The following is a 13544-nucleotide window of genomic DNA, read 5'->3' on the forward strand; positions in this document are numbered from 1 at the left end:
AATCAAACTGCACACTGCCAACCACACACACAATTATTATTATCATTTATTTTCTTCTGCATCTGATTTCTCACTGTCAACCTAGGTAGGTGGTGGCTGAGTGGTCAGAGAAATTGGCTGCTGTCCTGAAACACACAACTATAATTCCAGGCTGGTACATGGTACTGTCCGAATAATGTAATTTTGTTATAATAACCTACCAACATGTCTTATAACCACCCCCACTAATACCATTACACAAATCCTGAATGAGACAGTACTAGCATGTATTTAATATTACATAAATCCCAACTGAAACAGCACCAGCATGAATTTAATATGGACAGTGGGTATCAGCATCAAAGTGGTGACATGTGAAGCAGTGTGTCACACAGGATGACTGCTGGGCCTTTGAGAATGAACCATCAAATATATACAAAGCTGAAAAAACCAACAAAGCACTTCTACTTCACAGCACTACATCTTAACTGAGACATCAGGGGTGTAACTCACTCCAAGACAGAGGAAGAGGAATGGAGAGCAAGAGGTGTATGTGAGAACAAAGTAACCTGAAACCTGTTCTGTAATGGCCATCACCTGCTGAAGGGGAAGGGAGGGGTTTCAGGAGGGGGTCAACATGTCCAGAAGCTGCTGCTGCTGATGATGACAACAAGCCGTGATACATTGACAAGAGGCGTGGGTGGAAAGCCTAGATCCATAAATATCAAAAGGCCTGGCATTTACCATATGGATACTGAGTGTGTAAAGCTCTAAAAACAGAGATGGTCCCACTACTATTGCTGTTGTGGCCCCAGGCATACTTGAATGTAAACCTGGTGAATTGCTGACAGAGGCTGCCCTTTTTCTGCAGTACACCATCCTCCTTTCGGTTGACAGAGGGGGGAAGATGAGGGATGTTTGTGTAACTGGGTAAAGGAGCCTGCCCAGTTATGTAAGTGTCACCAGAGTAAGGTGTCCCTCTCAAGTTAATGAAAGTAGAATATCTACATGCCACAATGTATGATGGCAGAGGCATGGTAATAGCTAGGGAATAACATAATAAACAACCAATTAGAGATTAATATAAAACCATCCTCAAACTCACTGGGTGGATTTAAACACAGCCCCTCCCCTCTCCAGATGCTCCTTCTCCCCTTCACTCCCCTTATCATTAACCATACCCAACATTTACCATATCTTGGCTGACCATGTGCTGTCCTACCTCCAAACTCATTAACATAAACATAAAACTCACCTCAAACTCATCAGGAGGTGTAAATATAGCCCCTCCCCTCTCTGGATCCTCCTCCTGCCCATCCTCATCCTCATCAGAGCTACTCCTTAAGTCCATCACATCAGACGCCTGCATCATGGTGGTGTAAAATTGAGGGTCATTTTTCTTCAGCTGTTCCAGGTACTCTTTGCGGCTCAGCTTGCCCACATCAGCAAGGTCATCGTCGTCATCTAGGCCAAGGTCTTCTTCATCTGTTATGGGACAAAATTAATGTATACGTAATGTAAAGTAAAAATTTTCTTGGGTTATCTCTTCACTCCCACGGTGTTACTTCACTTACTCTTGCTCCTATCTATCTATCTATCTATCTATCTACTGGTATCTATCTATTGCCAGACGCCATAATCCCGTAAGGGGTGGCCGTTTGTCTTTGAGTTAGTTGTTTTACGGGGAGGGGCACTAACCCTCAACCAACCCACTTGTTGACATGTAGGCAACACGTATGGGTTGGTTATATGGTTACCACCCAACGTTGTACATGGCTTCCTGGCTTACAGGAAATCATTAGGCTTGTCACTCAATGTAAAGCCACCTGAAAAGGAAAGAAGAGTAATAAAAAGTGACAGGAAAGATGGGAGAAATAGGAAGAGAGGAGAACAGGCACAGAAAAAGTGACAAAGGTGAAGCAAGAAGGTGGCAGCACTACATCAAGTGAGTGGATGATGGCCATCACCACCTACCACTTGCTTCCTCCATATAATATTCAACCTGTTTTGGGAAGACTTTTAAAACTGGATGGGTTGTTGGGTTATAAACTTGATCTCTGGCCACACACTCATCACTCAGCCCTGAATTCCGTCACAATAAACAGAGCCAATGTCTAAGATGGGATTCACAGCAAATATTATTACCGTCTGAGATTGAAGAGTGAAGGAGCATTGTGGTGTGGACGTGGATGTGATAGGAAGTGTTAGGAGAAACACACTGAAGTGGTTTGGCCATGTGGAGAGGATGGAGAGTGAGAGACTGACAAGGAAATTGTATGAGAGTGAGGTGGAGGGAGGGAGAGGGAGGGGGTGGCCAAGGATGAGATGGAGGGATGGAGTGGAGAGGTATATGAGAGAGGGGGGTGTGGGCTGGGAGCAGGGCAGTGAAATGGCGGGGGACAGGGTGAAGTGGAGGCGATTTGTTTGCGGCCACCCCTAAGGGGATTAAGGCGACTGGCAACAGATAGATAGAGATTTCTTTTTCTGTTGTCTTCAGGAAATGTTGGTAAGAAATTAGCCAGTCTGAACACTTGGGGTCATTTGTATTCTCAGATGTTAAATAGTTTCCTCTAACACCTCTTCCTTAGTGATTTATTCTTGGATATGGCCAGGTAATATTGCTTTATGTGTTATGTATGCAGAGTATGGTGACAGAATCATATAAGTGACACATAACAAGACAAAAAGTTGTAGTAGGTAAAATAAATCACTAAGGTAGAGGCGTTAGGTAGTTTCCTTAACCACCAAGAATACCAGGTTAGGTTTAGCATTCAGTACAAGGAGAATATCAGCTGTACCCTGGCCAACCTCAGATTAGGGATTCATTAGAAGCACAGCATCTTTTGAACTGGTCAACTGAACGGACTGGAAGAGATATTCAGGGTATGAAAGGTTACCAGACACAATATCCAATCCTGTCACTCACACACACACACACACACACACACACACACACACACACAAAGGTGAAGAAACAGCCTTACCCTTCCCATTCAGTGATGTACCGTACACTAATACGTACTGTATATCATTCTTGCTAATACCACAATTTTTCCACAAGTTAGAAAGGATCTCTGGCAAAGAGGGGATTAATCAAGGATATAGCTAACTCTCGTTTCATTTCATTTATAAAGGCTCCGACATTCTTGCATGCGTCAGCGTTGGTCACCTAATGGTGGCTATCCATGCTACTTGATCTCTGGCAGCCACCCTATTCAGTCCCTTATCCCTGAGGTCACACTCTGTGACCTAGTCCGACATCTTTTTTGGTTTGCCTCTCGCAACCCTACCCCCAATATTAACATTTCTGATTTTCTGCACCCAACTGTCATCCCCCATCCTCTCAACGTGCCAAGACCATCTCAGTCTACCCCTCCTCATCACAATACCAATACACCCCAGTCCCATCCTACCTCTCAATTCTTCCATTCTAAACCTAGCCCCCCAGGCCTCACAGTCAAGGACACACTCCACATCCACCTAATGACTGGCATTTCTGAAGCTTGAGCCTGCGAATATCCTCTTCCTGTACTGCCCAGGTCTCACTACCATATAGAATTACACTCCTAACACATGCCACATACAAAGATCCCTTAGCATAGAGGGAGAGCCCTCTCAATGGCAGGAGAAGCAACAGCTCCCTGAACTTCCAACCACTCCCCACTCTAACCACAGAGCTGCTCCACACTCACCTCCAGCACATAACATGTCTCCCAAATAACAAAACTCTTCCACACACTCCAGAGACTCACCAGCAAGTTCAATCCTTTCACGCCTGACAATCTCCACCTGCTCTCCCCGACACACCACACACACGAAATCAGCATTATCTCACAGTCTACCTCTAATACCACTACATCTCTTGTGCACCCACTTACCATAAACACCGCACAAGATGGAATTACTGTACTTCCCACAGTCTTGTGGCAAATAGCACATAGCTAGTCTCCCTCTCCTTTGACAGTACTGCCACCAACCCTTAATATCATCACTTGTTTTAACCACCATTTACACTCAAACCCTTGTGCCCCATACCATCTTTCCACTTCCTAAATTTTTCCTCCGCCTCCCTTTCATTCTCAGCAACCAACACCAAATAATCAAGATACAACACCTCCCATGGCTGTGAAAAGTCTCAATATTGCAACATAAAACTGTCTGGAGAGAACAAGAATGAAATGAATATGATGCCACCAGACTGCATAGGTATATAGGCTACTGTACTTCCATACTTTTTTCTTTTTTTGCTAATTCAACACTCATATGTAAATGATATACTATGAGATGCACCAAAAAAGACCTGGGATGAGGTCACAGAGTATGACTTCATTTATGAGGGACTGAATATGGAGGCTGCCAAAGATCTAGCGGCATAAAGAACAGCCATCAGGTGCTGAAGGCCGATGCATGCAATCACCATGAAGCCTTTATAAACAATACAAACAATATGATACAATTACCTGGATCTTTGTTTTGGTCATTCATCTTCTGTGTCTGTTGTTTCTGCTTCTTCTTTTTCTTTTTTATGTGCTTCCTGGACAGGGTGGCTTCATCATCACTCTGAAACACAACATTAGGATTAAGTTTCTATTCCCAATTTGAGTTATAACTACACAGTACATTAACCCTTTGAATCCCGGTGATGTCCTTTTTCAGTACACTCTTGTTGCTATCTGACTATCTTAACCCCTTCACGCCCATGCCACAGGGTGTCACGTAGCCAGCCCATCCCACCCTCCCGACCATAAACGTGCATAAAAAATACTTCACAGAAAATACTTATTTTGTCTTCAGTAAAGCATCATTATGTTCCCTTTCCTTATAAATGTAATATATATAACATATACATTCACTACATACACACATCGTACTTACTGGGAGGGTACGGTGGTGGGGCTGGAAATAAGTGTTGGGGTGTTCTAGTTTTTTCTTGGCTTTCGTGACACACCACTAGGCCCTGGCTGTAACTCCTCTGCCATTTCTGTGTGCCACACCCTGAAGTGGTCCATGGAGCACAGATCTGGATCCCCTGGGCACCCAGGGCAGTAGTAGACAGTGTCCTTTCTCTTCTTTGCCTTCTTGGAACACACTCAGCATCTCTTTTGCTTCCCCGACTTCTCATGGCGGACCCAGGCATGACACAGGTCTTTTACTTTGACTGCTTTCATAGGCCTTTTCATTTTCATGGCCTCCTCCTGTCTGATGAGAGCCTCGGCACCAGGACTATGTTCACACAACCACTGCTGACTGACATCCATTATGTACTGAAGAAATTCCCCTTCATGCAGGATCACAGAGCCATTTCTGTACATAATGAATGAATTCAGGAGAATGCAAAAAATGAAGTGAATCCCAAGTTTCTTGAACCAGGCAAGGCTCTTCTTTTGAAAGGCATATGGCTCCAGCAATTGGTCAGGCATATCTACGCTTCCCATTTTACTATTGTACTTCTCAATATACAGGGGTTTATTGTAGAACACAGTTTTTTCTCCAAAGTATGTCTTACATTTCTCAACCATGCCAGTTGTATATTTTGTGGTAAGCACTGTAACTTCCTTTTTGCCTAGGTGCTTCACAATGAGGGTATTTCCTTGTCTGGCAAACACTGATTGGTGTCTCTCTAACTTCTCTGTCATAATACTCTTGGGAAGCCCTCTACCACTTCTCACTACCCCAGTCATCATGGTGTTACGTGTCAGCAAGTAATCACCAAGTCGGACACTGGTATACCAGTTATCTGTCACAACATGTCAACCATGGTCTAATAAATCCTTCATGAGGTGCACAATAATGGCTTCTGATATGGTGAGGTTTTTTGGTGCGGGGTCTTCTCCTTTGAACTCTCCCTTGCCACAGTAGATTTCAAAATTCCAGGAATAGCCATCACACCCATCACCAGAGGGACACAGCACAAACACTGTGATGCCAGAACGTGCTCTTGTTGTTTTAATGAACTGTCTAAATGCAAGACGTCCCTTCCACAAAATCAGTACCTCATCAATTGCAACATGCTTGCCTGGTCTCATCGTTGACTGACATCTCTCCCTCAGTAGCTCCAAAAAGGGTTCAATCCTGGTGCGTTGGTCATTTTTCTTCACAGTCGTGGCAGAGGAAAACCTCAGGAACTTCAAAATTATAAGAAATCTGTTCCTGCTCATCACATCAAAACAAAATATTTTTGGGCCTCCATAACACACACCGTGAGACCAGTACATGTGCATATCTGGCTACTGTAGCACCCCCATCACCATCAACAGTCCTATGAAAACATGCATTTCATCAGTTGTAACTGGTCTCCATTTTAAGCCATGTACTTTACTTTTATTAGGACTCACAGCCCAGTACACATCAGCCCTCTCATTCACCCATGAACACAATTTTGACATCACTTCATCATCAAGAAAATGACTAAACACAGCCCCAGGGCTAGCAAAAGTAGGGGGCCTCATATCCTGCGCAGCAATGTCACTGAAGGCAGGAATGGCATCTGGGCGCTGGTCTGTAAAAATGTCCACTGGAAACCTCCACCCACTCTCCTCAATCGGGTCATCTTCCCTCCATAATTCATTATCACCTAGTGATAGCTCACTGTCAGTACTATCATCCTCACTGGCCTCCCCTGGCACATACGATGCATCAGAATATTCATCACTACTGCCTAACATGGCTGTGTATTCCTGAAAACAATCACAAAAAAAAATCACAATACATTCCCAATATGGCAACGCATGGATACGCCTATCGACATAATCCTACCTCCTCAAGTGCCAACCACAAACTGAAAGCCAAGTACAAAGTAGGAGCCAATGAAACTCTATGATGAGCAGTGATGTTGCAGATGACATCACTTGTCTCAGCTGTCACTGGTTGGTGGGCAGAGCTTATTTTTCTTTCCCAGTGAGGTATACCAGGCTCAGAGAATGCATACAGCCAATAAACTACGTTCCAATACATACAGATGTTATGGGACATAAAGGCTATGTCATGCACAGCATTACCAAGCTCTTTGAGGACGTAAACACATGCGTCCTGGGTGCGAAGGGGTTAATCAGCCGGAGGAAGCCATCTAATACGGAAAGGACTTAATAAGGCTATATCTAACCCTCTAGCATAAACTGTTTGTCAAAATCTGTACAACATTGTCAGGCAATACCGTACACACAGGCATACGTATACTGTATATAAAAATGATGGTTTGGGTGTGTGGAGAGGACTATGGATGACAAATGAATGTAGACGGCAAGAAGTGTGAACATCGAGGGTAGGGTTGCAAGGGGCAGTCTGAAAAGGACCTGGGACAAAGTCATGAGTGTGACCTCAGGGATGAGGGACTCAATAAGGAGGCTGCCAAAGACTGAGCAGTGTGGAAAATCACCATTAGGTGGCCAAGGCCGACAAATGCATGTTGGAGCCTTTATAAACAATTATGACTATACTTCCTCGAAGCAAACCCCTATCTGTGAGTGGCCATGGTACATCTGATGCTTTCCATGGACTGGAAGCTGAACCAAGGCCCTAAAATAGCGAAGTACACTACAGATCAACAGTTACTATGGAAGATGTGGACAGCAACAACAGTCACAGAACAAGTGCTATGGAGAGGATGCAAAGGCACAGCACTGTCTCTAAAAGCTACTGGGGCAATATGAAATATGCTGGAAAAGGACGAAAATCTCAGCCAAGTTAAAGTCAACACACTATGACTCACCAAATCCCCATCGTCATTGTTTATCATGGTGAACATGTCGTCAACGGTCATATCAGCCATCTGTTCATCGGAGATCTTGGCCTTGGGGTTTGGCTTGCCTGGACGCTTCTTCTTCTTCATCTTCACTTTATCTTTGGCTTTCATGGTGGCTGTATTGATGTAACCTGTGGAGAAAAAAAATAACAGTACAGTCTCTCTCTCTCTCCCTCCCTCCATGCACACATAAATTTATTCGTAGTCTATCTATCTATCTATCTACTGCCAGACGCCATAATCCCGTAAGGGGTGGCCATTTGACTTTGAGTTATTTGTTTTACGGGGAGGGGCACTAACCATCCACCAACCCACTAGTTGACACGTGGGAAGCACGTATAGTTTGGTTATATGGTTACCACCCAGCGTTGTAAATGGTTTCTTGGCTAACAGGAAACCATTAGGCTTGTCACTCAATGTAAAGCCACCTGTAAAGGAAAGAAAAGCAATAAGAAGTGACAGGAAAGACGGGAGAAATAGGAAGAGAGGAGGACAGGCACAGAAAAAGAATGATAAAGGCTAAGGAAGGAGTAGGCAGCACTACATCAAGTGAGTGGATGATGGTCGCCACCACCTACCACAAATTCGTAGTCTGCACCAGTGAAAAATGAAATAAAAATCGGTCTGTAACATCTCGCCACTTGACTGAGCTGTAGGCTTTATATGGAGTTATTTTAAGTCAGGGTTCAGTTCTATATATAGCCATCACAAATTTCCCAGACAACTGATATTATAAACTAGAAAATCAGCTTCACAGGTAGCAATGCAACTTTATTGGGGAATTTTCTGCAATTTGCTGTGCACACTAGGATAATAAATAAATATATAAATAAATAAATAAGTACTGAGAATAAACAAAAGCTGATTACACACCATTATGAGGACTTTATGTGTCCAACAAAAACCTAGGCTATCATATTCCTTCTATATACTTTTGGAAAGGAAAGGAGATTGTGGGCTATATTAACTATAACAAATCCTCAACTGTCATCTCAATTTGTCATCCTTAAGGAGACAGGACCACCTAAATAAAAAATAAAAAAACTATCTTTGAATTGACCGTGTAACTTTGTAAAGGTGTACAGAAGTGAGTTTTTGAGTACGACGAGGATCCACCAATACTATCTATCTATCTATTGCCAGACGCCTCAATCCCGTTTGGGGTGGCCACAAACAAATCGCCTCCAAGTCGCCCTGTCCCCCGCCATTTCACTACCCTGCTCCCAACTCACACCCCCCTCTCTCATATACCTCTCCACCCCATCCCTCCATCTCATCCTCGGTCTCCCCCTCCCTCTTCCACCCTCCACCTCACTCACATACACTCTCTTCGTCAGTCTTTCACCCTCCATCCTCTCCACATGGCCAAACCACCTCAGTGTGTTCCTCACAATGCTTCCTATCACATCCACATCAACACCACAACGCTCCTTTATATCCTCATTCGTCAGCCTGTCTCTCCACGTGACTCCACAAGCTCCTCTTAAATAACTCATTTCCACTGCTCTCACTCTTGACTTGTGTCCTTCCAACAACGTCCAAGCTTCACTTCCGTACGTTAGAGTTGGTATCACAATACTGTCATGTAGTAACTTTTTTACTTCCATGCTCACTTCCCTGTTTCTTATCACTGCTTTCAACCAATACACAAGGAAATTATGATGACACACAGGATAGGTGAGGTTAGGATACGATGTCTGGTTAGGTTGGCATGAACTTGGTTACGTTAGGATACATAAGGCTGGGTTGTTAGGAAAATTTTGGTTAGATCGGAATAAACACGCACTGATATGGGTTATTTAGTTCAAAAATAGTGTTCTAAGATGGCGTCCATTTGTCTTCAGCAGTGTTAGGGATTGTAAACAAACACTAACTTTTAAACACATTTTACTATAAATAAAAGAAATAAAGAACATCAAAACTTGACTATGCAATCAGAAATTACTTGAAGAAATCTATGCAGGGCAAAAGTAAAGAAAAAACAGAAGACAACTGTAGTATTAATGTAAAGGAATTTGGCATATGGTATACAGGTGCAAGCCTTTCCGCCAGACTACTTGGTATGAAGGTAATAAGGTGGTCTGTCTCCTTACAGATTACCATTGACTTATTTATAAAACTGAAATAAAATGAATCAAAGAAGGGCATCAAATATGGAACTCATCTGATACTGCAGTGCCACACCACCAATGAACCATGAATATTTCACGTAACAGGAAATGCAGATAGCAATAAACGTCACACAATCTACATTTGCAATCTGATATATAAACCAATGAGTAGACATAACCAGTGCACCAATAGTACCAGATGATGACTTCAACAGTAAACCACCAACTGAACAAGGTGACCTGAATGTAGAAGGCACACTTAACCAAATGAGGCAATGAAATCCCTACAATTGCTGGCCTTGACTTAGTAATTAATTGGTCAATGAAGAAAATTAATCGTCTTTCCAGAAGGATGACAATACTAAGATCCTAATGTAAGATGATACAAGAAAAGGGTAAAATATAACCTTCCTTCGATCCGCGTTGTAACTTACCGCAAAGAAATCTGTAGCTGATGTGATTCTCGTTGGCCTTTTTAACGGCTCATGACTCTGCTGAAGGGCGGCACTCAATACTACGGCCCTATTTCACGTCTTCACTACAAAAGAAAGGCTTTACTTCTGAATGGGAATAATAATTGTGGCCTTCACAACAGCACAAAATCCACACACTCCAACGCACATGGGGAGAAGCTCAAACAGACAATCTCATTTTAAGGACCAATAAAAAAAAATGAATAAAGTAATCGTCTTAGGTAAAACAATTATTATTAGAATTGACAGCGCAATGAGCACTAAACAAAACCAGTGTTGTTGTAAAAAATAATGTATATATTAATAATATATAGGTTGACCAAAATGAAGATCAGCCTGCAACCTTGGACTGTAAACATTGGTAAATATGCTATGCGATTTTTCAACGGCATAACTTTTCACGTCTTCTGAGCACACACACACACACACACACACACACACACACACACACACACACACACACACACACAGGATGTAGAAATAGTATACGTGGGTGTAAGTGGGCGATGGCATGAAATGTTGCTAAAAGTTATCAGTAAGTCGCCTGCCGGAGTGGATCTACACTGAGCGAACGAACGTGAACAAATACTTTTTAGTGAATATAATAGTGGGTATGAGCGGCCGATATGACGAGCATAATTAAACCTGAATGAGCTTGTGTGAATGTTTGAATGAGTGTTTGTACATCATGCTTTCTTTCAAGAGCCCATGGAGGAGAATAATTCAAGCACATGCAAGTACCTTTCTTCCTTAATTATTATATGTAGGCGACTGTACTGGGAATACTGAAGCCTTCATCTACTAAAGGTCCCAGAACAAGAATGAATGCTTAGGGGAGCCTTTAGAACAATAAATATGCAATCAATCATATAATTTATGTCCTTAAACCCGGACGTTGGTCACCGCTCGCTCGGCAGTTCCCGTTCTTTCGCCAAGTGTAAAACCATCTGTACATATATCATTAATATATTCCATAATGAATTAGCTGATGAGCTGAAAAAAATCCTGAATAAATACAGCAACACATTATTATTGTTAAGTTATGAATGATTTTGCACTTCATTAAACTCGTCATCCTTATTTTCTCAGGATCTTCAAACATCGCCGTATTGGAGGTATGACATTATCCCTTATTTACGTTTTTTTCGTGTTTTTTATACATTTTAGCTAGTGTGAGTACCTATGCCTATTACAGGAATTCTGGGGAATATATTGATGTATTTACCAGTGAGTTTTGAGGACGATGATACAAATTCTAGGCTAATACTTGGTAGGTAAACACAAATCCATGTTAGACATACGCATATTTTTATTTTTTGTGCTGGAGAGGAACGGCTACATGTAATAACACTGGTATTACCGGGAGAATTGCCTGATTATACAAGCTTCCTATAGTCCTCTCCCTGACCCCCAAAAGGAGGATGGAGAAAGGCAAGACAATTATTTTTTTATTCATTTGTTTTTCCTTTTGTTGTTATTAAAAAAAGGGCGGGGGGATATTATTTTGGCTCTTTCACTATACCAATTCCTCCTTACATCTCATCACCGCCTGTCTTACACATGCAGTTTCATTTGCTCCTCATTCTCCCTCAGTTATCATTTTCCTTACCTGCTTTATATTCTTTGTCTGCTTTCTAGTTCTATCTTCTAACTAATAAGCTTGGTACCTGAAAGGGATCCCTTCCCATTGTGGCACTGACATAATAGATTACTCTGCTATCTGTTTCTATTGCCAGACGCCATAATCCCGTAAGGGGTGGCCATTTGACTTTGAGTTATTTGTTTTACGGGGAGGGGCACTAACTACTCAACAATAAAATATCCCTCAACTTCCCTTTTAATTCAGAAGAAGAATGATAGGTTGCACAAGAGCAACTTCAGTCTACATTCCACCAGATTAATGTTCAGTTGAGGCTGCGGCCATAACAAAAAACCTACAGAACTTAACCTCCTACTTCAGTCTTTCTAGTTAAATATTTCAAATTCGTTTGAGGGGGGGGGAATACATAAAACTACCCTTCTTGAATAAATCATCTAACCCAAAACTCTCGACGCCTTTTCACTTTGATCTGCAGCTTCTATAGGCCTTCCTTCACTTAAATCCTTTTTCTTTGATATGAACTTGTAATTTTGTATAACAGCTCCTTGTTACAGTATTAGCAAAACCTCCATTATCACCTATATTTGTTATTACTTTCACAGTTACATATATCCCTGTAGTCTCCTCTGTGAGAAATATATAATCAATAATTTAAACAAAAAACAGTAATATACAAAATTTCTCTATTCATCAGGTCACTGCTACGACGGGCGCGTAACACCCGTCTAGCAGCAAACTCTCGTCCCTTTTCTGTCCAACTCTCTAATGCAAGAGTTAACCGTTACTCCCAGTCCTTCATTTGTGCAATAGGTCAACTCTGGAACTGTCTCCCTTCGTCTGTATTTCCTGCTTCCTATGATCTCTAGTCTTTCAAACGCAGTGTGTCCAGGCATCTCGAAATGATCGGATCTTGAATTTGGCTCTCTCATGTATTTTGTTTTTCTCTTGGAGGGAACTATTATTGCGGGCTCGTGGCCTTTGGTTCCTTCTTCCTTGCATAAAAAAAAAAAACATTCCAGTTTATCATCATATCCTTTTGCTATTCTCTTAACCCTACTGTAGTCTCGCCTCACTACACACACACACACACACACACACACACACACACACACACACACACACACGTTTCTTTGGATGGAAGGAGAGAGAGAGAGAGAGAGAGAGAGAGAGTGTGTAGGCTACGTGTTTGTTTGTTTTTTAATGCAAATCTCGAAATGAAAGTACGAATATTTGTGTGTGTATATGTTTGTATGTGTGTGTACGTATGTATGTATGTTTGTGCGTATATATATATATATATATATATATATATATATATATATATATATTATCTCTCTCTCTCTCTCTCTCTCTCTGTAGTGAGAAAGGGAGGGAAGGGGATGGGAGGGAAGAATGTCAACAGAGAGGAGAAGAGGGAGGGAGGGGTAGGAGAGGGAAGGGAAGAGTGGTGGGGAGGAAAAGATGGAGAGAAGACAGAGAGGGGGAGTGTCTGGAGAGAGGATGGAGGAGGGAGAGAGAATATGGAGGAGGGGGAAGGGGGAGGGGATGAGGCGAGTCTGTGTTCCTCATTATTGCACCCTCCCCTCCCCTCCCCTCCCTATCCCATGTAGGTCAAATTCTTAGATGCACACTTCGCTTTG

General features: G+C 42.3%; 1 protein-coding gene across 1 annotated transcript in view; it reads right to left on the reverse strand.

Moving 5' to 3' along the window:
• The window catches only part of LOC145409799 (nucleolar complex protein 2 homolog), a 37749-nt gene extending 27307 nt beyond the window's left edge, over positions 1–10442 (reverse strand). The window contains exons 1-4 of the mRNA XM_080280105.1: positions 10266–10442; positions 7688–7851; positions 4440–4539; positions 1235–1464 (exon numbers count right to left, since the gene is read on the reverse strand). Coding sequence (XP_080136231.1) covers positions 1235–1464; positions 4440–4539; positions 7688–7831 — 474 coding nt within the window. The 5' untranslated portion in view covers positions 7832–7851; positions 10266–10442. The remainder of the gene's footprint in view (positions 1–1234; positions 1465–4439; positions 4540–7687; positions 7852–10265) is intronic.
• Between the last annotated feature and the right edge of the window lie 3102 nt (positions 10443–13544).

Source organism: Coenobita brevimanus, chromosome 83 (genome assembly GCF_032717465.1).
Source record: "Coenobita brevimanus isolate Jiangsu-jjx chromosome 83, ASM3271746v2, whole genome shotgun sequence".
In the NCBI taxonomy this organism is placed as follows: domain Eukaryota; kingdom Metazoa; phylum Arthropoda; class Malacostraca; order Decapoda; family Coenobitidae; genus Coenobita; species Coenobita brevimanus.